The sequence below is a fragment of the Hirundo rustica genome, chromosome 4, assembly GCF_015227805.2.
Source record: "Hirundo rustica isolate bHirRus1 chromosome 4, bHirRus1.pri.v3, whole genome shotgun sequence".
NCBI classification, from domain to species: domain Eukaryota; kingdom Metazoa; phylum Chordata; class Aves; order Passeriformes; family Hirundinidae; genus Hirundo; species Hirundo rustica.
The window spans coordinates 14,690,535-14,715,114 of NC_053453.1; the positions used below are offsets into that span (position 1 = coordinate 14,690,535).

At 41.0% G+C, this 24,580-nt stretch overlaps 1 protein-coding gene across 1 annotated transcript; it reads left to right on the top strand.

Moving 5' to 3' along the window:
- Positions 1-512: 512 nt before the first annotated feature.
- LOC131378532 (sucrase-isomaltase, intestinal-like) lies at positions 513-13,026 on the top strand. The gene is made up of 7 exons (XM_058420185.1): positions 513-518; positions 1,623-1,679; positions 3,332-3,462; positions 4,266-4,354; positions 5,365-5,414; positions 9,741-9,899; positions 12,695-13,026. The coding sequence occupies exons 1-7, from the start codon at positions 513-515 to the stop codon at positions 12,752-12,754; spliced, it is 552 nt and encodes a 183-aa protein (XP_058276168.1). The 3' UTR covers positions 12,755-13,026.
- The last annotated feature ends 11,554 nt before the right edge of the window (positions 13,027-24,580 follow it).

Consider the following 24,580-nt stretch of genomic DNA (forward strand, 5'->3'; position numbering starts at 1 on the left):
ATTTCACAGGGTCTCAGACCAGCAAGATCATGAAGGATGGAAAAAAACCCTTCCCATTAAGAGGGAGTGACAAACCAGGGGAGGCTTCCTGCAAAGAATTGAATAAAGGGGACATTATAAGGATATATAAAATGATAGGAGGTCTAGATAAGGAGTTCCTGATGTTTTTTGAAGAACTTCAGCACAAAAGGAAGGCTGCATGCCTATGGCCTGATGAGGGAAGCAAAACTTTGAAGGCAGCATGGTGATGGGTCTTGCAGTGTGATGGCTGGCAGCCAGGGCTGTGCCAGTTGGCAGGGCAGGGGCAGAGCTGAGCTGTAAGCCCCTCACTGTGGCAGTGTAGGCCAGCAGTGACTGGGTCAAAGTGCACCTTGGTATCTGTTTGTGTAGAGAAGATGAGTCAGGGATGACTTGACCTTCACTCCTTGAGTTCTAGGATGAGAGCAAGGGAGACACCCAAAAAAATTAGAATGGAGAACAGGCTTGCACACTAGTTTGTTATTTAGAGAGTCATGGAGGTGAGGCACATGGAATCATAGAGTCATAGATTAGTTTGGGTTGGAAGGGACCTTAAAGATCATCTAGTTCCCAACCCCTCTGCCATGGACAGGGACACCTCCCACTAGGCCAAGTTGCTCAAAGCCCCATCCAACCTGGCACTGAAATCATCACAACTCAGATGATTGTTAGACACTTTTCTGTAGACCAGAATATCCAGGGTTCTCATGATACTGCAGAGAAAAGATGGAGAGGGGAACATCTTGCCTTTTCATAGGGTTTTTCGTATCTCTAAAATCCCTAAAATGTCAAATGGTAACTTTGCCTTAACTCTTCTCTTCCACCTTTACTTTTCTTGCTCCACAAGATACCTGGGGTCACCCTTGGGACTAATCCATAATTCTGCAAAGGAGCAGACATCTACACTGACTAAAAATTAATCTGTTTGTGAGAATAAGCAACTTGTGACAAAAATGGAAGTATGTTTTGATTCCAACTGTTCCTGGAGTTATTAATACAAAGTGCCTTTAGCGTGATTTCATCCCTGCAGCGATCTGACACAACACATGCTGCAAAATGAAGTGCAGTAATTCTGCAATTAGCAAAACATTTATTATTTATTATTACTTATCTGCAACTTTAAATTGTTTACAAGAAGAGAAGGATCTGTATCCTCTGTGTGCTAGAGCTCATTCTCTGCCTGTTTCTGAGACAGGAGTGGTGCAAGGGGCACTGAGCAGTGGTGTCCTCCCACTTCAGATGTGAGGCCCTGTCTTGCAAAGGCTGCCACAGCCCTCACTGGGGCAGCTCAGATGTTGGAGGAGTGCACCTTGGCAAGTTACATTTGCAAGAGAGCTATGTACTAGAATAAAATAATCATGTAACATTGACTCATCCCAGACTATGGCAGTAAACCTCCCCAAATAGGATAGGCTTGTCTGTTTAGTATTATAGATTAGCCAGCACTAGTCCACTGCTATGACAATAACTCAGCCATAATATCCAAAATTTGATGTTATTAGAATATTCAGCATACATCTCTCCATGCACAAATATAATAAAGCTAATGTAATATCAGAAATGCAAAAAGAAAAAAGACTTTAATCTCTTTATAACAATTACAGGGAGCAAGATCTGTGACTGTATATTTCCCTGAAGCACAGTGGTTCGACTACTATACCGTACGTATTTTTAAGATTAATTTTCTTACTTTTTAAAAAAATAATTTAAAATGGTACAATTCCAGCAAAATAACTTTTATGAATCTTCAGCAGTATTTTTACCTGAGCATCAGTACCTAAGAAAACTAGAGAAAAAAAGGTCTACATCAGGCTAGCTGGGAGAGTAAAATGATACAGCTTTCAGTAACATTTTGTTTTCTGTTTTTACCATGTAAAGCTCTAGGACACAGTGAACAGAATTTTCAAGAGCAGCCTAGACATGCATGAAAATTCCAGGATTTCTCTCTTTACCCCCCACTTTTAATTTGTGTACTGATACACTTCACTCACAGAGACAGAGGCAGAAACCTAAGCCACACTCCTGGGAGCATGCCACAAACCCTCCTGTGCAGGTACTTTTGCACACACATCCCTTTTGACAGAAGGCATATTGGGAGCGCAAGGTGAGGCATCCATCTGGAAGATGCTTCCAAGAGCTGCAGAACAATCTGCTCTGTGGGACATGCCAGTACCTTCTCTTCTGGGCCTGAGTCTTGACCTTTCCAACACCATCCCCAGGACCGCATTTCCAAAAGTGCCCTGCTGCAATCTGCAAACTAAGCCCAGCCTTGGCTATAACGGGAGCAGCTAAGCTGATGCTAAGGGCTTTCAGAAATGTAAGCCCAGCCTCATCAGGCTGTTGTTTACTCTCCTGAGTGTCCCTGGCAGAGGCGCAGGCAGAACCGAACTGCTCTCAGAGGAAATACAGACTTATTTTTAAGTAGGTTTTGTCATTTTCAGCATTTGGCTGGTGTCCTCAGATGGATGTTCATTCAACCCTTTCCCCTTTCTCTTTTCATAAGACTGATGCTGCAAAGTCCAGCATTTAATTCAACTGTCCTTGTGCTGCCCTCTGACCCCTCTTGCTGGGCTGGGCACAGGGACAGTGGCCCATGTCCCTTGCCCTGCCAATGTGCCTGCCCCTGACATTGCTCACCTCCCAGTATTTGGTACTTACTTGTCATGCACATGGTGCTTATCCAAACCAAAGTTGGGTACTTGCCATAAATCATAATTACCATTTACAGAAGGCAAGAGCAAAGCCTTCCTGTTATTTACTCTGTACATAAGTCTTGCCTACAGCTGGTTTTGAGGCATTAGAGAATTTCATGCTGGTTGTCCACACACACACAAATTTCACTCACTGAATGCTGTAATTACTTTTCGAAAGGGGAAGAATTGTTCTTAGAAGAGAAGAAAATCTACAGTTTACATTCCCAAATGACTATGAATCACTTACCTTAAACTGAATTGTGACAGGCTCCATATGTATAAAATGAGGAAGCAAAAGTTTCTTTTTCTTTTTGCTTAGTGTCTTGATGAGTGGGTTTTTTTTTTTTTTTCTCCACGGCATACAGAATAATGATACCATTTTTAAAGACCATTTGCTCTCTTTCAGTCATGATGTTTCTATCTCAGGCATATGCATAACTGCTGGAGCTAGATCCTCTTTCATGTTAAAAAGGAAACAAGAATAATACTCCTGAAATCTGTATTTTAGTTTGGTTTTTTCACTGATGTAACTGAAATGAAAATTCACCCCTTGATTTCAGTGGTCCATATATATAGTGCCTGGATTGGCATTTTTTAAACTGCATTAATTTTTGTGGTAGGGTCTCAAAGTGCCAAGTGCCTGGAAGAAGAACTATGCTACTGTGTCTGCCCCACTGAACAAGATCCCTCTGTACATCCGTGGAGGGTACATTCTGCCCCAACAGGCACCAGCCACAACCACTACTGAGAGGTAACGTCACGTGTTTGTCACCAAGCAGCCACGGTGTGGGTCAGACCCACAGCCAGTCAAAAAAGCAATCAAAAGAAAGTGCAGAAGAGAGACTATCTGCAGCTCCCAGCTGCCATCCCAAGTGAAAAGTGCAGTATTTTGATACCACTGTTCACTCCATTTCATTAGGAGAAGTCACCTCAGCGATGACCCACATCACTGTTAGCACAGCTGACGCCTACTCCTGGCTCTGTGATTATGCTCAGAAAAGCTTTTGCACCTCTTACTGCCACAGTGACCTGCTGCCAGTCATTCAAAGTAAATGTATGCAAGGGGAAATGCAAAATTCTTCTTGGGTGAATTTATCAAATGCCATAAACAAGGTGGAAAAGCTCAAATCTTTCCTCAGCAAACGCTGTTTCCCCATGCCAATTGATAAGACACTGGTCTCAAGTCGTAACCATGCTCAGAAGCTAATCTGAGTGGGAAAGAGAAGGGGCAGCACTGTGCAGTAGCCATAGTAAGGTAGTACTGGTTGCCAGTTGACTCCCAGACCATCCAGTTATTGTACATTAAGGCCACAAAAGAAGGGGGAGCTTGTCCACATGAGCACTCAAAACATGGGAAATCTAGGCTTCGGTGGGGCAAGGCAAGGCGAAGATTTTGCCATCACTTCAAGAGTCCTTTTCGTGAACACTGTTGTCATTCTTCTGTCATGACCGTTTTTGTAACCTGAAAATGGGAATTGTATTCAGAAGTTTTTAAGTTGGAAGGGACAGTGCCCACAGGGTTGTACTGACACTTCTCAACGTGTTTGTCAACAGCCGCCTGAACCCATTTGGACTCATTATTGCCCTGGATGAACAAGGACAAGCTTCTGGATCTCTCTTCTGGGATGATGGTGATTCCATTGGTAAGCCTGGTCCCCTGCTGTGAAGCAGTACCTGCATACTGGGCTCTCCTCGGGCCAACTTCTCAGCAGCATAATGGCACTGGCCCCTGCTAGAAATAGCTGCAGAACTGACCCCAGACCGAACAGTTAAAAGGTCAATGGAAAGCTGAATATGAGTCAGCAGTGCCCTGGCAGCCAAGAGTGTCCTGGAGGCATCAGGCACAACATTGCCAGCCAGGCAAGGAAGGGGATTGTCCCACTCTGCACTGGGGCAGCCTCACCTCAAATCCTGGGAGCAGTTTTGGGCACCTCAATATAAAAAATAACTATTAGAGAGCATCTAAAGAAGGGCAGCAAGGATGGTGAAGGACCTTGAGAAGAAGCCATATGAGGAGTGGCTGAGGTCACTTGGTCTGTTCAGCCTGGAGGAGACTGAGGGGAGCCCTCACTGCAGTCACAACTTCCTCATGAAGAGGAGGGACAGACACTGATCTCTTCTCTGTGCTGATCAGTGACAGGACCTGGGGGAATGGCCTGAAGTTGTGTCAGGGGAGGTTTATATTGAATATTAGAAAGAGGTTCTTCACCCAGAGGGTGGTTGTGCACTGGGGCAGGCTCTCCAGGGAAGTGGTCACAGCACCAGCCTGACAGAGTTCTTAGAAGTGTTTGGGCAATGCTTTCACGCTAATGGTGTGACTTTTGGGAATGGGGTGTTGTGCAGGGTCAGGAGTTGGACATTATGATCCTTGAGGGTCCTTTCTAAGTCATTCTGTGATTCTGTGAAAAGCTGATTGCTGTTGAAGTCAGTGTTTTGATATGAGAAATGTGTGACACTGGGAGCAGCTGATCTGCTAGAGAGGGCAATCTCTCACATTTTGTTCTCCTGAGATGAACCTAAGACTAGAGGAAGACATTAAACAGCCCACAAATCATCTTAGCCTGACCTTAGCCACTTGCTACAACAATGTGAACTGCTTATGGATTTTGCTGCCTGATTTGATATCAATCCTCCTTGCTTTGTGTTTTGACAGATACTATTGAAAAAGAGAACTACTTCTTGGCTAAGTATACATTCAGCAAAGTAAGTGGCAGCGTACAAGATACCTGCTTTCCTACAGGTAGCTGTATTTTAATGCAGCCATTGTAAGCTGCTGATGTCTAACTTTTCTCTGGAAAGCTTTATATCTTCTAGCACAGTCTATAAACCAGGTAAGCTACCCAATGCTTTCATTTACAGCTAGCTACAAAATAGTCCAACTATGATCCTGCAATTTTGTGTTTGCTTCATTGAGTATCATAGTGACACATGGCATTAATGTCCCTGCTGCTATATGAATCTGAAAAACCTCACTTTTTCAAATTTCTTTTTTCCTTGCAGCTTCTGGGGACAAGGGACCTTTTTCTTGTGTTCCTCCTAGTGAGCACTTTCAGTCTGATGGGTGGGAGAAAGCTAGATTCTTCTCTTCAGGATATTCCAGCAACCTTTTAACTTTGATCACTTGATGCTTTTGTTTTGTGGTGCAGAGAATTATGTAGTCTCAATTCTTTAGCTTGCATTTCCTTATCTGACAGCACAGATGCTGCTCCCATGGTGGGTGTCCTGTGGAGAGATCCGGCACGCTGCTGGCAACCCACTGTGCTGATCAGATGCTCTGTACAGCACAGGAACACGTTAGCTCAGGGTCAGTGCACTGATGCCTTTCAGACAGCGCTCAGTTCTGTGCAGACATATCCTGAGAAAGACCTACAGAAAAGCCCAACCATCAAGGCTTCAATCGAGTAAAATGCTATAAAATATATCTACCATAAGCTCATTAAGTATATGATAGTAAGTTGTGGGAGGTACTGTAAAGAAACTTTACCCTACTTCAGTAACCTATCTCTAAAGATCTTATTTCATCTGCAATTCTAGCATTTGGTAAGAAATAGGATATTGTATATAGACTATGGCATGGTTTGGTCCCCAGCCTTCTGAAAATGAGCCAGCATGTGCCCACTATGGGCATCCTGGCTTGTATCACAAATATACAGGATCAGGGCAATGACTGTACCTCTGTACTCAGCACTGGTGAGGCCACACCTCAGATCCTGTGTTCAGAGAAGGGCAGTGAAGCTGGTGGAGAGTCTGGAGCATAAGTCACATGAGGAACAGCTGAGGTAGCTGGGGTTATTTGGCCTGGAGAAAAGGAGGCTCAGGGGAGACCTTCTTTCTATCCACAATAGAAAGGAGGATGAGTGTGAAAGGAGGTGAGCCAGGTGGGCTTCAGTGTCTTCTTCCAAGTAACAAGTGATGGGACCAGAGGCCTCAGGTTACACCAGGGGAGGATTAGATTTGATATTTGGAAAAATTTCTTCACTGAAAACATTGTCAAGCCCTGCAACAGGCTGCTCAGAGAAATGGTGAAGTCACCATCTCTGGAGGTATTTAAAAGACGTGTAGATGTGGCTCTTAGGGACATGGTTTAATGCTGGACTTGGCAGTGCTGTGTTAATAGTTGAACTTGATAACAGTAAAGGTATTTTCCAGCCTAAATGATTATGTGATTTTCATGCCATGTATTCCTAAAACCCCCAAAGTAATCTACAAAAAATAGTCAAAACAATAAAATCGTGTTAACCCCTATTGTGGTCTTGCTCTTAGAAGATCTGTCTTCCAGGAGCAAGAGCAAGAGCAATCCAGGGTAAGCCAATGGGCTTTATTATGTAGCCTGGTATATTCGTGAGATATTTTGCTGGAACTAATAATTACCACATGGGTGGACTTTAAATTTAATTTTAATTTATTTTGTTCTTGATTTACCAAGAGAAAAAAAAAAATCCTTCTTCAGAAAAAAAGGGTATTTCAATAGCAAAAAGGAAGAAAAGTCACTTTGGTTTTCTGTAGTCTGCGTATAGTAATTTATTGCAGGAAAGCTACAGAAAAACAATATCCAATTTTATATTAAATTTTGAACTGTGCAAATTAGATTGTTGCTTCTCTGGCACATCCATTTCTCATTGCTCATATTTGACTTCTGCCTGTAAATAAATCCAGGACTGTGTTCCTTATCTGCATTCCAATAATCCTTAAAGTTGAGTTTTTATTATGTGTTTATAAAGAAATCAGTCCATCTCAAATAGCAAATTTGAGATATAAGAAATGTATGAAGGTTTTAGTATTTGTTGCACATTTATATATTCTTAAAAAAGGTGGAAGAATAATTTAATCACACCGAGTTTTTGGAGAACACACAAGTCTTGTTCCCTGAGAGATTTGCTGGTAAGGACTGGCATCACAGCATTTACTCTGAACCCAGCATGGGGTGTTGCAAAAGTAACAGCTACAGGATGAGACCCTTTAATTTATATTTTCATTTAAATAACTCAGAAGTGTAAAGAAGAATTCAAGACTAGGGCAGGCACTTAAGTCTCAGAGAATATTTCAAGCTCCTGCTCTGTGGTGCTGTCTCACTGCAGTTGGCATTTTAATTCCCTTGACATGTCCCTTCCAACATGGATGGTGACTAAGTGACCTAAGCCCAAGTGCCCCCTTACATGAAGCTCACCAGGCTAGAAAAATACTTGATCCACATGTATAAGATCTACTGTGCTTCAGGGAAGAGCAGGGAGGTCCTGATCCCCAGGGGTGTCAGACAAGGCAGGTGTGCTCAGCCTTTACCACATGGATCCACACTACTGAAGGAATGGTGATGGAAGGGTTCTGAAAGGATGCATTAGGCACTAAGTGACTGGATAGTCTGAAAGGAAGTTTCTCCTAAAACTGGTCCAATATTCAGGGTGAAAATGCAGGGGGGAAAATGGTGAAGTTGATAGGATCAGAGCTACATGATAAGAAGAAAACTCAGGACCCTTTTTGCTCAGAGTACAGAAACCCTGGCTCTTGGCATCAGATGGAGGGCTTCATGTTGCTTTGCATTTATGGGGTTTGGAGTGATATCCACAGCTCCCTCAAGCAAGAAGTCAGGACCTTCCTGGGCAATTGCTTTAACTGTTAGATGCCTGGGGAGGAGAGGATCACATCCCCCTGGACCATCCTGTGGCCCTGTGCCTTGCAGGGAGTTGGACTCCGTGATCCTTATGAGTCCTTTCCAAGTCAGCATATTCTGTGATTCTGTTTCCCCAAGACCTCCAGTTCTAGACCTTGGTCAGGGAAAATTTTGTCTACTGACGAGTCCTATCTTGGGCCTCTAAGCTTCAGAGCTGAGTTCAGCATTACGTTGTGTTTCCTGGGTCTGTGTGCCTACCTGAGCTGGCTTTCCTGCTTAGCCACACCTGACACAACAGTCAAGCACCATAGGGAGGTGCTCTCTCTAAACTGAGCCTCCCTCCGTGCTGGAGCTCTGCCAGAGGGGATAAGACATCACATGTTATAGGTACCCTAAAAAGTTCTCTGGAGGCTTTTGCAGGTCTCTCCCCATTTGCTAAATAATAACCAAAATTCCTTATTTAGGCAGTTTAAATCAGTGTGCTGGGGCTTAGCACTTATTTTTAGTGTGGATGCCTCAAATAAGCAGTCTAAGCACAACCCTAAGTTATACACACTGTGATCTAGCTCCTACTCTCCTCCCACAATGCACTACTGAAATAACATAAGCTAATTTATGCAAAAGGTTCCATCATGGGTTTTTCCTTGGCATATTTTTAAAAAGTCATGATTGCATAGCAATCCATCATTTCCTGAGAAGTGTAATTCATCTTTATTTCCTCAACAATTTTGATCGCATAACAAATGTGATGATTCCTCTTCATTGCATATATGGGAAATTACTGTCACCGGTGATCCAAATGAATTAGTTTAATGACTTTGTAGGTCCTCTTGGTACACCCCTAAATGTGGGATGTATATGTAAATGGAAAGAACAACAAACAAAGCTCTGTGGACATACGATGTTCCTTTAGTCTCCTTAAAGCTGGGACATATATAACAGGGATTTCTAGCAGGAGAGGTACGTAAAATAGGGGCAAAACATCCAGCAGCTGATGTTTGTGGAAGATACTAGTGTTTTAAAGCAGTTTGTTTTGGATGTTAATTAAATCTGTCTTAAGGTCACTAATTGAATCTCGTATCTGGATTTTGGCTTTGCATATGCCACTGTACTCTGTAATGGGTACAAGAACAAAATTTGCATTGATTAAAAGTAGAAAAACATGTCTTCTTGGACATGTTTTTCTATTTGTAATCCAATAAATGCTGTAAATGCTATTTACTTTCTTAATTTATAATCATACATGAAACCTTTCTTATGTACAAATTAATGTGACTTGTTTTTTCCTTTATGACTTCAATGTCTACACTGGAAGACATTCTGTATGTTCATTGACAGGGATGACATCTTGTAACAGTGTGCAGAAAGTCATCTCTAAAGAGCTGCCATGGTCCTAAAGTTTTCTCTGTGTCTTTTTCCAGGGAAGCCTGAAGACAGAAATAGTTAAAAATGGCTACCGTGGAGCTGACACTCTGAAGTACAACAAAATTACCATTCTTGGCCTGAAACTGAGACCTCAAGCTGTGTCTCTGAATGGAAGATCCATCCGTGGAGATGCTGTGTCTTATGAGATGAGTGGGGTAAGACCTGAACTGAGAGGTCAAGAAAATCTTAGGGAAAGGAGGGTGAAGAACAGTGAAGAGAGACAGTCAGTGAAGGACTGGAACTGTTTCTCCTCCACAGTCCTTTACATTTTCAAGTATAACCAGACACCAATTCTTGATACAACAGATAGGAAAAAACAAAAAGCAAGAGCTCTTTTGGGAAACTTTATTCTTTGCTATTGCACGTGAGCTCTCTTTTACTTAAGGTCTGCCACTTACACAAATTTTTTAACTAATGAAATACTGGAAAGAAGATAGAGGTCTATGAGCTGAAAGCACAGTTAGCAGTTTTATTGGGCATTCTTATCACTCTGATAAAATGCTAAAACTTGTCAAAATTTTTTATCTGCTGCTGAAAAGAAGTGTTGTGGATTTTTTCTCTCAATTACTTGGTGTCCAGAAATTATTGCAGTGTAATTGTCTCCAAGGAGCATCTCCCTGTCTTCCAAAGAGGTATAATTTCAGCATCTTCAAGTGCCAAGCCTCATTTCCAGAACAAAATGCATGCCTTGCTTGTGCGGTGCTCCTCTGGCACCAACATGGGGACGCTCCAGAGGGGATGGACTGAACACCCCTAATAAACCCTAAGCAGCAACAGCCTCTGTTGTCCCAGTTTTCTATTGCACAGGAGTATAGACAAAAGGAGAAAAACCTTTTGCTTCCTTTCCTCTGGCCACTTGTCCCATACCTGTCTCCTGCCACCAAGCTGAAGTGGTCATTCAGACTCTGTATCAGATGTGTACTCTCATCTGAGCACTGGTCTGCATCTAGGGAGCTCCTGGTGAAAACACTGCAAAATGCCACTAAATCATCATGCAGTGAAAGATACCTGAGGCAACAAGTAGTGGATGTCACATCTTATGTTACCCTACCCACCTGGCTTAGTGATTAAGTTTCACTTGTAACCAAAGGGTGATCCCCATTATACATACCTGGTACTACCATTTATTTTATTGAAGGAATCTGTAAAGGAAGAAAATTGCTGAGAATAAATTTCTTCCTTGGAGAATTGTAAAAATCTCACTTTCAGAGACAGTGTCGTAAATAAACGTAATCAGTATTGCCTCAAGGGAAGAAATTGTTTAACAGCCTCTAAGTAAACTGAAAACAACATAAATGTGGCAAAGAAAACATTCCATTGAGATATGCTTGAAGGTACCAATCACAGAAATCCAGAAGATAACTGCAGACTAACAGCCTCTCATACGAAGATGATTTGAAAAGACTAATAAGCTTGTCTCAAAAATATATAAAATTTGATTTAAGAGCAAAAGGTTATCTTGGTGACTTAAGATCTACTTGAAATGCTGTAGGGAAAAACCCACCAAGCTGATGTTGTAGGGATCCAAAACTGCAAAAAAGTTAAATTCTCTACACCAGTTAAATATATTCCTCTCACAATTCTAAGAGATTCAGTCAAACCTCTCCCACCATCCCTGTACAGATGTACCTGATACCTGTACAGGTACCTGTAGTCCTCTCGTGTTTAACCCTCTAAATTAAAAAAAAAAAAAAAAAAAAAAAAAAAAAAAAAAAAAAAAAAAAAAAAAAAAAAAGCTTGGGTTTAGATCTTGAAAACTTATTCATATAATAAAAAAAAAAAAATGCAAAGGGCAAATTTGCTACATTCTTACAGGCTTAGTGAGATTATATTTTGTGTAATAGTTTTACAAGCAGAGACCCCACTGTTTAAAGGGCTATGGTAGAAAGTAACTTCTACCATATTGGTTTTGCTTTACAGAAAGCAAATTTACTTAATAGCAGTGCTTAAGAGCTTATTGAACCATATTTATTTGTATATAAATAGAAACAGGTTGCTTAGTAATAAGCCACTTCTTTCCCTCTGATTCATGCAGCGCTACCCTGATCTGACATTTGCAATATCACAGAATCTTCCTATATTAGGAGTCTGTTATCTTTTTTTTTTTTTTCCTCTGGAGTCTCATGCCTTAAGGAACTGTACAGTGACTGCAGCAGGGATGTTGGAAGGGTACATCTGTTGGGCTGGCTTGTGCTGACAATGGGCATAGGGAAGGTTCTTTTTCTCACACTTCCCACATTCTCTGCTGGGAAGTGGTTCCCAGCATCCATCCCTCCCAATGTCCATGCAGTATTGCAGTCTGGAGTAGCCTCTCTGGCTGCCTGGCAATTTTCAGGTTAGTGTTTGGATGGGTTTGCAGTACTTCTGTCTGGATTTTTCCCTGTATTTGAAGAAAAGGCAAATTATTCAAGGAAGTGGAATTCCAACTTACTAAGCAGTGGTAGAGAACTGTTCTGACAGAAGATGAAAATATTAGATACTTTGAAGAAGTGATCTAAGTAAGCACAGACTGTTAGAGTGATGTTAACATGAACGTGTGGGCTGGCAAAGAGGTGTGAATCGATATTGTGCATTTTAAGAGATTATTAATTCTGAAACCTAAAGATAAAACTGGTGAAGTACTGAAAATGGAAATTACATGAGTAGCACAAAATACATTAAATTTAACATGGAACAGGGAGAGAGCAGGACAGATATTGTATTTATAATTTAATATTTAATTCATGTAATTAATTAATTTTAAACCATTGCTGAATTTCTAAAAGGGATGTTGAATTGGATACATCAGTAGGAAGATACATACTGCCATCAAGTTAGTCTCACCTCCCAGATATGTTAAAGAAATCATGAAGGTCTAAACTCAAGTTTCACTTCCTAATCTCTGTTTTGAACTGGTTTTCTTTTTTTACATTAACATAATTCATAATTTTTTGTCTCTTTTTATCCACAGAAACTGGTTTTGCGGATTTCTGCTCCACTTACTCAGGAACTCAACATTAAGTTTTACTAAAATGGTCAGAACACATTGACCTCATTTAGCATTCTTGGCCCTCAGATATTGATCTCACTTCAATTTTAATGTTAAAATATATATATATATATATATATTTGTCATTAAAACATTGTATATGAACCTGATGACTGATGACTGATCTTTTCTTATGTAGTATTTGTAACTCAGTATTCCTCAAATAAAATTTCCAGTAGCAGTTAATGAGTATTAACATAAACTGATGTGTGTTCAAAATAGCATAGAAGAAATCATCCTGAAAATCTCACCACAGATGGAGATAATATTTGGAAATGTTCTCAATGGGACCATATTCTACACAGCATACACTGTCTGCATTTTTTCAAAGTTATGGTAGAAAAAAAAAAAAAAGAAGAAACAATTAATTTCCATAGTCCGATACATAACCTGCTATTAATATAATATGCAATACATATAATACATCATCTAATAAATATTAATATAATATTATATGAAGTACTATATTGTCATATTTTTAAAATCATCCCATTTTCCCAGACTACAAGATATACAACTGTAGTGATCACTCACTTTTGTCTCCATCCTGAAATGTGATTGCAGCCTGGGCATGTCTTTCTCAAGGTGACCTGGGTCTTGTGGAGGAGCCTTAAGACTTGGGTCTCTCCAGTGTCTTTGCTGATTGCAGTAAGGTCTGATGTGAGATGTGTTTGGTCTGCACAGCACAGAGAAAGCAACTTGTACACCAGCTTTTTTGTGGGAAGAAGCTGGAGAAAATACAACGAGTTAGCTGAAGATGGTGAGAAAGGGCTGAGGAAGAGCAGAATATGGGCAGCGGGGTGAAGGAGAATTCAAGGTGACAGATGAACTAACCATCTTCATTGCTGTAGAATACAGCACATGACTACAGCATTTGAAGAAATAAACACTTGAAAAGCGTGCCACTCTGAGTCTGTGGACTGTGCAAATGAAGGTCCTTGTGCAGAGGAATGATGTTTGCAGGGTTTGTGAGAGCTGTGTATTTGGGACAGAGGAAAGGAGGAGAACCTCTGTTGAAGCAGACAGCATCAGCAGGCAGCCAGACTGAGCAGTGCTTGCTGCACAAGCCTGAGGAACAGCAGAGGGCCAGAGGATGTGTCTGCACCAGAGATCCCAGAACAGGATGACCAGCAGGGGCTCCAGCCGCACAGGACATGTTGGTCCAGAGGCTGCTGGTCACAGACATTGTCTTGGGCTTGGCCACACTGCCGGTCATCCTCTCGTGCTGCCTGTGAGAACCCCGTGCCTGCTCACCCCGAGGATGTGCAGACATAAACAGAGAAAACTGCTGCATGGCTTGGCGATGGGGGATGGATGGGGACCAATAAAGCGGAGCAGCTCTGTGCAGAATCCAATCTCTTCCCTGTGTCTTTGCACCAATGGCATCAAGGAGGAACCTGCTCTCAGTTTTCCTCCAAATATGAGGGTGTTAGTTCCTCACCATGGCAAAAGAGCAAACAGAGAGAGCAAGGCAGCAATGTAATAGAGAAAACAAATTTGTAAACACCCTGGCCTGGACTGGGGAACAGAATTTGGTTGGTTTGTGTGTGGGGCTTTTTTTGGTTCCGTGGGTCTCTAATCCGCCTTACAGGCAAGGTGGGTAAAAGCAGGATTGGAAGAGGGGAGATGGTAAATTTGCTGACACCTGGTGAAAAAGGAGACTGGTGTGGAGACTGGAGCAAAGATGTGACTGGAGAGCAATGGAGATGTTGGAAATATCACCTCTGTAAAGAGCTCTTTGCTGGATAAACATCGAGCTAGCCGGTGTTCACAAGTTTTCTGTGAAATCAGTGACTAAGCTGGCACTCGCACATATATCTTAATAAAAGAAGTGCAGAAAAATACACTTCTACCAGCATCAATATGCTGTTCAAGCTTGTATTACAACCTGGATTTTATTCCTTTCTTGTTATTTTGGGCCTTGTAGCTTTGGTGAATGCAACAGGAAATCACTGGTCAGTAATACATCTGCCTTGGGCTCTGATTTCACTTATTTATTTCGTAAATGTAAGCAAGACAGCTCTTGGTCGGCATTTGTAATAGGAACATCAAAGAAAAAGGTAGTGTGGCCATGTGTGTGTATCTGGCTATTTATCCCCTCTGAGCTTTGAGGTGCAGGTGTAATTTTGGATCATTTACACTTTTTTGAAAGTTTTTTGGTTACACTGTTTGTTCCTTCCCATTCCAGCAATTTCTCTTTTCTTCTTGTGAAAAGGGTAACAACTTCAACAAAAAATACTTATCATCTGTTAAAAGTGATATAAGGCAAACCCCAGAATCTACAGACAAATGTTTTACTGTCTTTTAAGGTTAGATTGGATTAAACAATGAACTTCCCCAAGTGTTGGTGTGGATTATATTTGTTACAGATACAGATTTTCAGTGGAGTGAGAACTTCTCAGGCTGTGTTTTAAAAGCATTGGTAGTCAGCTGCTTTCTCCATTCTGCCTTTGTTAGCCATAAAACCCACAAGCTGAGTCCTTCAGAATCTGAAGAAGTTGAAATGTAAAGGGAAAAATCTTACTTTGCATTTCAAAACCCTAGTGATTCTATGCTTCTGCCTTACAAAGCCATAAAGAGAACACAGAAATTCCCCAGCCAAAGTACAGTGACCCCTAAGAATATGTCATTAGGTTTCTCTTCTGCAGAGAAAGGAGAAATAAACAGTCTCTATTCTACTCCATGTACACTTCATTTTTTTCATCTAAAATGGACGATTTTATGTTTAATCCAAAGGATCCCTGCTGTCCATTCTTGCAAAACAAGAATTTGTTTTGTTGATGAATATATATGTTGATTTTGTGTAACATGAAAATTGGTGGTAGCCTGAATCAGCTACACTGACTGAAGTAGAACAAATCAAATCTAGGGGACATGCACAGAGAGCTCTGCTATGCTCAGTAAGCCAGACACAAAAAAATCTGTTTTGAATGGCCAGATGAAGTATTGCATGTCTTGGAACAAAGAAGAGACAAAAGAAGATATGACTCTGCTAGAGCAAAGGAGACACTGGAGGAGATGTGGGAGCTTGTTGGACGTGAGCATGAGCTCCCAATGAAAGGTTTAATCAAAAAGGAGGTAGAGCAACCTCAGATATACAGACAAGTAAAAGTAGGGATGCTATAACTCATCTGTTTGTCATACTGACACCATCTTGTTGGAACATTCTGGCCCATTCTGGCATCAGAGATATGTGGAATATACTGAAATAAAAAAGCTTGCCATAAAGTAAACAAAACACTGACTGAAAGGCCACAACAGTGTCTGAAAGGCTGCCAAAAAATTGCATTTTCTTGTGAATGCACTGTGGAGCTCAACCTTTCTCGAATGGCCAAGAGAAGGCTCAGTCCCATGAGAGTCTTGGTGTACCTAGGGGGGCAGAAATGCACAAGTTCTTCAAATTAGCAAAGGTAAGATTTGGTGTCTGTTAATGAAATTAGACAAATTCAAACACTGATATTTTAATTGTTGGAATAGCTTTTGAAGAACTATGGTGAATTCTCCTGCAGTAGAAATTTTTAAAAGAGAAGTGGAAGCTTTTCTAAAAGAAATGCTCTTGCTCAGTAATTCGGGAGTTTTTTGGAACTGTATTCCTAGCCTGTGTCATGCCAAGTGATCACAGCAGTCTCTCTTGGGTTCACAACTATGAATAATGAAAGGACATTTTGGAGGTTTTTTGCAAAACATGTGGAGATTTCTGTGACAAGTCAGTGCTTTTAGAGGTCTCCACATAGCTACAAAGATTATAAAATATCATTGATCTGACCGGATTTTTGGTAAATAATAGTATGTAATATATTTTGAATATATCTGAATAATTTCTTGTAAAGGTTTTGGTAATTACTTTTTCCTGTCATCAGATGGAACTTGAATCTGCCTGAAAATTAAAGCAATTCCTTGCCATTCTCATGCAGGGACTATTTGCCATTCATGTTGCCAACAGCTCTGTAACAAAGATGAAAAATATCGCTGGGTCCAGAGCGTGCATGAGGTAGACAGCAAGTCTCCCAGAGCAGAGCTGGTGCCTGGCTCTGGGGAGCAGTGGTGCTGTTCCTGGCCCTCTCCCCTTGCCCAGGGGAAAAACCCCCACAGCTGCTGGTGTGACACAGAGAGGTGAGTGTGACATCCATGAATGCCAGTGTCCCCTGCAGTCTGGGGCAATGTGACTGGGGGGAAATAGGAACACTCAGACACCAGGGTTCAGGGTTCAGCACCATCATGCAAGCCAGAGTGCAACCTCTCCTGGGATGCCTCCCACCAGGGTCCATGGCCCGTGCTGGCAAGTGGCACCTTGCCTTCCCTGCTCCAGATCATGGGCCAGGTTTCTGGAGCCTCAGCAGTGACCCGTAGAGACCTTGGCTGGGGACTTGCCACTGTGCTCACTGCAAATGCATAAAATGCAAATACTGCGGTGGAGGATTATGAAATGAAGGTGAGATGAACCTGCTGGGCTCAAAGGGAAGGAGACTGACAGGGCTTTCTCTTGTGGGGCACATTTCCATCCCAAGAAGGAAATACAGCTGCCAGAGGACGTGCCAAAAAATGTGGGATCTCTCTCTAGGGACTAACAAACTACAGGGATTAAAACTAGCACAGATGCAGAGTGCTGCTTATATAGGCTCTAGAAATGCTCCCAGGTCATGCCTCAGATTTGGCAGCCACTGCTCCATGGCCACCAGGAAGTCATCCTACAAGTATCTCAAAGAAAAACAGTGTGCAGTAGAACATTCTGGTGTCCTCTCCTGTTGGTCACCCAATGAAATGAGCAAGCTCTGTGAATTTTAGGGTGACAACGCAGTTCCACAGAGCAAGGCTGGTGGTCCCCAAACACTCCAGTGCACTGTCCTGACTGCTACACTCAGGGCACAGTGAAAGCCATGAAGGAGAGAGGGCAGGAAAATGCCCTTTCCTGGGAGCAATGCACTCAGCTGGAGAAGCCATGAGAGTACAGAGGCAGAAGAGGTGCATGGATAGCAGGAGCAGAGCCTTGGAGCTATTCTGACCAGGTCCAGGCCTGAGGCAGATGGTGAGGCTTTTCCTGGTGACCCAGAAGGGATTGTGTAGACATTCTCTAAAGGCTGTTGCAGTTTCACTGCTGAGAAAGACCTAAATGGAAAAAAAAAATCTAAAAGTAATGAGAGTTTTGTGTCCTTTCTGTTCACTGAACTTTGCTTGGGAGGTTGTTGCAGTTGTAGCTTGTGTTCGAATATAATGGAGCTTCAAGGATGTATCAAAACCATTTTTGGGTGCTATTTGTAAAGCAAAGTTTTCTGCTCTATCCACTCCTTCTTTGTTCACAAGTGCTTGATAGCAGCCCCACCTCCTGTTTTGGTGAGACCAAAGTCCAGTGCTTGTGGGATACAATAAAATCTTTCCATTCTCTTGCCAATAGCTCAGGACTATGCCGCTTCCATCCGCCTTTTCCTTCCCTCTCCCCCACATAAACACATATTTGGAGGAGAGATAATGGGGGTGTGTAAAAATTAAATGTGCTGCTGATCTCAAATGCCTGCAAACACAGGAATTATTTGGGGAACAAATAATTTTCTCACACATCAAACAAGATAGCAAAGCAATGCAGAGCTTGGTGTTTTGGGATACTGCTGAAATTCACACCTGGGAGGTTGCTCACATCAGGCTAGCTACTCAAAATATTACCCTTTCTGTTCTTAGGCCCTGCTTTTACTTCATGCTGGCCCACAGGTATCGCTTTTAGTTGATCTTTCATGGCCAGGAGTGATGAGACTACACTGTGTCTGCCAAGCAAGGTGTTCACTTAACAGGACAGCTGTGGTCATTGAAAAACCATTACTAAAACTGTTATGAGAAATACTCTCTCAGTTGCTAGTTGCATTCTCCAGATCCTCTCTTTATCAATAGATGATGGTGGATGACAAAGTTCTTCTCAGTTATGCCATGGTTTCCAATTTTAGGTCTGTCTGAACCTTTTTCTTTAAATGTTTGTCCTAATATTTTCTCCAACCAGGAATAATGCCATTTTGGAGCATTTTCCCTCTATATCAAGGATCAAGATCGTAGATTTGTAATACTTCTTTGGTAGACCATGATGCCATGATTGCTTTTCCATCATCCATAAAAGGTCTCTAAACTCCTAGTATTGAAAAAAAAAAAAAAAAAATAGGCCCAGATAAAATATTGAAATTTGAATATGAATTCAGAGGAAGCAAAAAGGAAAGAAACACTTTTCTCCTCTTTTTGAAAGGGTGTTGATCATTTTTTTCACCACCTGATTATGTTTTCTGGAGAATAAATCCAAGAAAGCTGAGATAAAAAGCGTGGCAATTACAGGATCTATATATATGCATATGTACATACATATATATAAAATTTCACACAATAATTTTGAAGACACAAGCAATGTTCCTCTCTTTTTCCTTCCACGGGCAAAGTCTGATGGGAAATCTGTTCTGTGACATTGCCAAGCTGGAAAAGACAAAAGAACAGTTCCATAACATTGACGTGTTTTTAGATCAAGCAGCTGGAAGTACTGTACTTAATGGCAGAAAAAAACCCATAATTCTTTTAGTAACACATAAAAGAAAATAATATAGTGCACAAACTATGCAGCATTTCATTATTTCTTAATTTGTTTCATGTGATCATAGAGGTTGAGAGACTAGAAAAGGAGAAGGTGTTTGAAAAACTGACTTAAATGTCTGGAATTTATAGGCAGCTGAAAAGCAATGGAAGTGAAAACAGTGTTTCCAGTGTGATGCCAAGAGTCTGTTTGCCTGTCTGACACAGACACTTCCTGCCTTTCAGCACCTGAGGGAAGTTCCAAACCACGAAGCAACAATTTAAATATGATTGTTATGTCTTCTAGAGTTCTTTTATATGAGGATGAACCTTTTTCTGTGTACATTTACCAGACAACAGTATTTTTGTGTGTATTATGAGTATTTCTTTCTTTCTTTCTGGATCACTTGCAGATACCCATTTGAATTCCGTTTTGAAAAAGTAGCTATTTATATATTCATAAAATAGACTTGCACATTAAATGTTCATGTCAAGCTGGCCATAAATACAGAATAAAAGGATGTTTTATTAAAGATTTAATAGGAGATTATGAACCCATAGTTATATAAAATATTTGTATATATTCTTGTTTTTAATTTGTCTGAGGACTCAATTTCATATTTTGGGTGGTGCATAGGATTCCTACTGACTTTTCTGCCAAGAAGTGTGTAGGACAAAGGTGCCCCTGTGAGAGCATTTTAGTTCAGACAAGGAGCAAGCTTTTGAAGTGAACCTTCTGACTGTCTCCACTTGCTGCACTTGGGTCTAGGGGCTCGTGAAGTGAATCTTTTCAAATGAGCTAAACTAGAATAACACATGATAGAATGCACCTCAGCCATCAAGGAGCATTCATGCTGGAAGTAAATCACCCATGAAGGGTATGGGGTTGCTGTTGGTGCTTCAGCACCTGGCCTTTCCCAGTAGTTTGGTCCTATTGCACTGTATTACTTTCTAAGTTAGACAAGGTCCAATTTAGCTCAGCAGTTCAGGTAAATAATATGAAAATTGTTTGAAGCATTCCCTAAAGATTAATAGAACATATGAAGGGACAGAAAGAAACCAGAAAAAAAAAATTAGAGAAAATTTTATTTTTGTTTGAGCTAATCATGCTGTGCTGTATCTTTTTCCACTGCAAAACCTCATTCCTAACAGAAATCTGAAAAGCTTTCAGTCTTACATCTGGAGGTACAATGTGAATCCAGCACTCCCAGCAGAATGTTAAAATGCTCCTAGTGCTCCTCTTTCTGCATTATCAGTTTAGTCTGCTACTGTTAATTTTTATGGGACAATGAATCAACTCTCAAATTCCTAATGCTACATCTATAATACTGTTGTAATATTTTGTTTTGAGGTGCAGAGGTCAGATCAGCAATTACTGAAATGTTGCTTTATGAAGAAAAGCAGTATGCTTTTAAATGTGACTTCAGTTTTTGTTTAATGATACTCACTGACTTGGCAAATATTCTCTACTGTAAGCATTATGTTTACTTCGGGTATTCTTTAATGCCTTTTGTTCTGCAATACTAAGTTTCCAACGGGAGTGGTTTCTCTCTCACTTTTTTCTACTTTGCTGTTATTCCTTTTACTGCTCTAGATTACACTCTTTAATTGTTACTCTTGTGAGGCAGGACAACTGTTGATTATTTGGCTTTGTGTTTTTAATAGAGCCATTATTAAGCTTAATAAGCATATCTTCTGCTGAACCTTAAAAAGCAATAATTATCTTTTTATAAGTAGATCTCACAATCCACCCCTAAACTGCAAATGTTTTCTTCATGGTTTCTTCTTCTCCGCCTCTAGAAAACAGGAGATGTTAATTTAGAGAGAGTATGAAATTTATATTCCCTGTAGTTGCTATTATAACTGACACAATTACAATGAGTTTTATGTGCTAGTACCTATGCAATCAATGCTTGCATGTATTTAACAAGTCAAACCTATTACAGTTCCTTTTCTTAATGCTATTTGTTTTATGCCATTTATGACTATAAATTGCTACAGGATTATTGCTATGTGCTCTGCTTTCATTGGTCTTACTGAACACAGGAAATAAAAGACAAGGAGTGAGATTTTTCCTGTTTAAATGTGATATCTGCAGTCCAGACTTGGACGTGAGCAGGGGTGCCCCTTGCCACCAGTGCAGACAACAGCACCTCCAGAGTGCATCACCCACACTGAAGCAGGCTCCTACTTCTGGCTGGGTCTACCCCAGCCTAGATTCCACTGCTAGCATTTTTTAGATCTCACTGATCACAGCAGGAGCCTAGACACCCATCCCCACAGGCATACCTACTCTGTAGACTTCAATACCAGGCGAGATTTTCATCCAAGGAGTTTCAGCTGATTCTCAATTGCAGTTATTTCGATCATCAGGCAGCATACTGGAACTGAATAGCAAATCTCACTGTGAATTTTTTTCCCCTGCATACATTGCCAAGAAAGTATAGGAGGGAAGGCTTCTTCTTGAGATGGTTCTTTGGTTCCCAGGAATTGATGCCTGGAAGTCCCCAGGCAAGCCAGTTTGTACAGCAGGTGAGAGCCTCACATTTTCCATGTACTGTCCTTCAGCATGAAATGTATTGTGCTGCAGAAAAAATAATGTTAACTAAAACACTGCAAAACCAATCACTAGGATGAAGTAGTTCATGCTATTCACACCATAACCTATAAAGGTTTTGTCAACGTTTAGGAAGAGACACAATAATTGTGCGTGAATATGGACTTATGAGACATGAAAATGAGCTGTGGTTTTCCTATTAGCACTGTTCAGAATAGCACAGCTGGTCACAGAGCAGTAGTTTTAGAGCTTTTCCTCCTTCCCATTCAAACTGGCTCCTTCCCATTCAAACTGGTTCTTTCAGCCTGGACTGGTTGGGGGAACCTACCACATAATCCCTTAGACTAGTTTTAGAGCTATCTCTGGTTTTTAGATTTCTTTGAATGGTGTTTTTTAAATAAAATCAATCTGAATAAGAAATGAAGAGCAATAGTTTAAGCATTAAATTTGGGAAATATTTGCATCCTGTGTTTTTGACAGCAATGACCATCTAACTGGCGGCTCAGCTAAGTGATCTATAGTAGCACTGCATGGTACCATTAAAGCTTAACTTGTGAGATAACTGGTTCCTTAATCTTGCTCTGACAACCAGCCAAAAATAGGCAAGTAATCAGTCTTACTGATGTTGCCTAACAAGTTTGCTCTTTTCCTGTTGCTTCAGTACTGCAGCAAATGCTACAGACAGGAAAAGTTGGATGTTCAAACTGTGTCACTGAAGCTGTAAGAAAAACAAGGAATGAAAACAATTTCTTGCAGAGCGAGAGTCCACCAAAAAAACCCACAAACCCTCGAAACCCCACCACAATCTGAAGCATTATTTTTACAAGCATGTTTTTGCTTTTTGTTCTGTTACATGCAAGTACTGGGATGCCTTAACTTCTAGGCTTTATTTCTGCTCAGGTAAGCTGAGCAGAGTTCAGTGGCCCTTCCTTGGGAGCTGCAGGCTGCGGTGGAGGTGTGGAGTTGCAGGTGTAGGTGCACCTACTCTGGCAACCTGTTGGTCAGTGGGAACTACTGACTTCAACATGTCAGGCTTTAACATATTTATATTTCATTTTACAATACTAATAACATTTCTGTTAAAATCAGGTAAGGTATAGGGATGGGTAAAGCCTGGACAATCCTACAAATCTACAGTAAATTGCTGAAGTAGGAAGAGTTGACATAATCCCAAGGAGTGACTAAATTTAACTTTAAGAGATAGTATCTGTTCTGGAAAAAAAAGAGAGTCAGAGACTTGCTCTTTGTATGTTTCTTTATTATCAAGCTTGGCCTTGGGGGAGCTTGCTTGCTCCCTTGGCAACGCAGAGGAGGAGGTACACACAGCTTCGCTTCACAGCAAAGCTGGGGACTCCCACCCCCCTCACGGGCTTTTTCCCTTGCCGGGGAGTCCGTTTCATTTCGCTGATCAGGGGTCATCCAGCAATGGTTCTTGGCGACTAAATAAAGTGGCTTCGGCAGACCCCCCTACCCCTTGCACTAGTCTAAAGTGCGACTTCAGTCCTGGATTCTACTTTGGTTCCCTGCTTTTCAGAGTCTCTTGTTCTTGAGTTGCTCCCAGAATCCCAGTGTTCTTTTTATTTGTATATTCAGACGCTATCCGACGAATGGGAGCAGAGATACAGGTAATAAGGTGAATTCTTAATTAACAAACAAGTAAGTAAGGTGATTAATCAATATTAAAACAGGAATAAGGCAAATTCTTTATACAGAACTAGCATTAACAATCTTAATAGAATTACTTAACAATTAAGTAACTAAAACATAGATTATTTGAATAGAACTTATTTATAACAACTCCCCCCTCTATTTCTTTGATCGAGCTTTAGCTTGCAACAATTTGTTACCTCGTCTTCTTGAAAATAAATTTTTCTACACTTTTGGAACTTTTCATATATTTCTTTAGCATTCTCATGTTTGGGTTCTTGACTCTCTAGTACCATCATTTTGGTTTGTTTTTGACTGGTTGCTTTAGGGATCTGGATACTGGCTTCGACTGTGGAGGTAATAGTTCTAATTAGATATGGGATTAGACAAGGTAGAAACATTAACCTGGTGATTGAGCAAATTATCATAAACCCAGCTTTCTTCCACCAATCCCCTTTGAATGACCAAAAACTATTCCACCAGTTGATGTCCATTAGAGGAGTCCACTCTTGATTTCCCACATAGGCTAGCTTTCTGATTTCTTTTGAGATGTTTTTAATTACTGCGCTTTTATCATCAATTTCTAAACAACATTCAGACAAATTAAATTTACCACAGATTCCTCCTTCATCTGCTAAAAGGTAGTCTACAGCAAGACGTATTTGGTATATTACAGCTCTTGTTGGTGTTAGTTGGTCACTAATGTGGTCTAATGCTAGAGCTGTTCGGTTAGATACCATTTCTAGCACAGCTTGGAGCCTAATGATTCTATTTAACATGTAGATTGGAGTGCGATACCTCCAGGACACATCCTGCGCCCATGTAGCTGGTCCATAGGTTTTAATGATTTCTTCTGGGGTCCATATTTTTCCTTTCCATTTTTGGTCTCCACCAATTGTTAGAGTTATCTCTTTTCTTTCGTTCGACTTTTCCCAGATTGTCATATACTGGGACTCCTAGGTGTGCTCCTAATCTCTTGGGTAATAGGAAGCAAGCTGGCTTTATGATCTTTATTGCACAGCTTCTTGACCAATTCCCAGGCAATTTTGTATAAGCAGTATCCCCAC

Coding starts and splice junctions, on each gene's coding strand:
- LOC131378532 (XM_058420185.1), top strand. Junction 5,415..9,740: donor CTAAGTATACATTCAGCAAA/GTAAGTGGCAGC, acceptor GTCTTTTTCCAG/GGAAGCCTGAAGACAGAAAT. Junction 9,900..12,694: donor TGTCTTATGAGATGAGTGGG/GTAAGACCTGAA, acceptor TTTTATCCACAG/AAACTGGTTTTGCGGATTTC.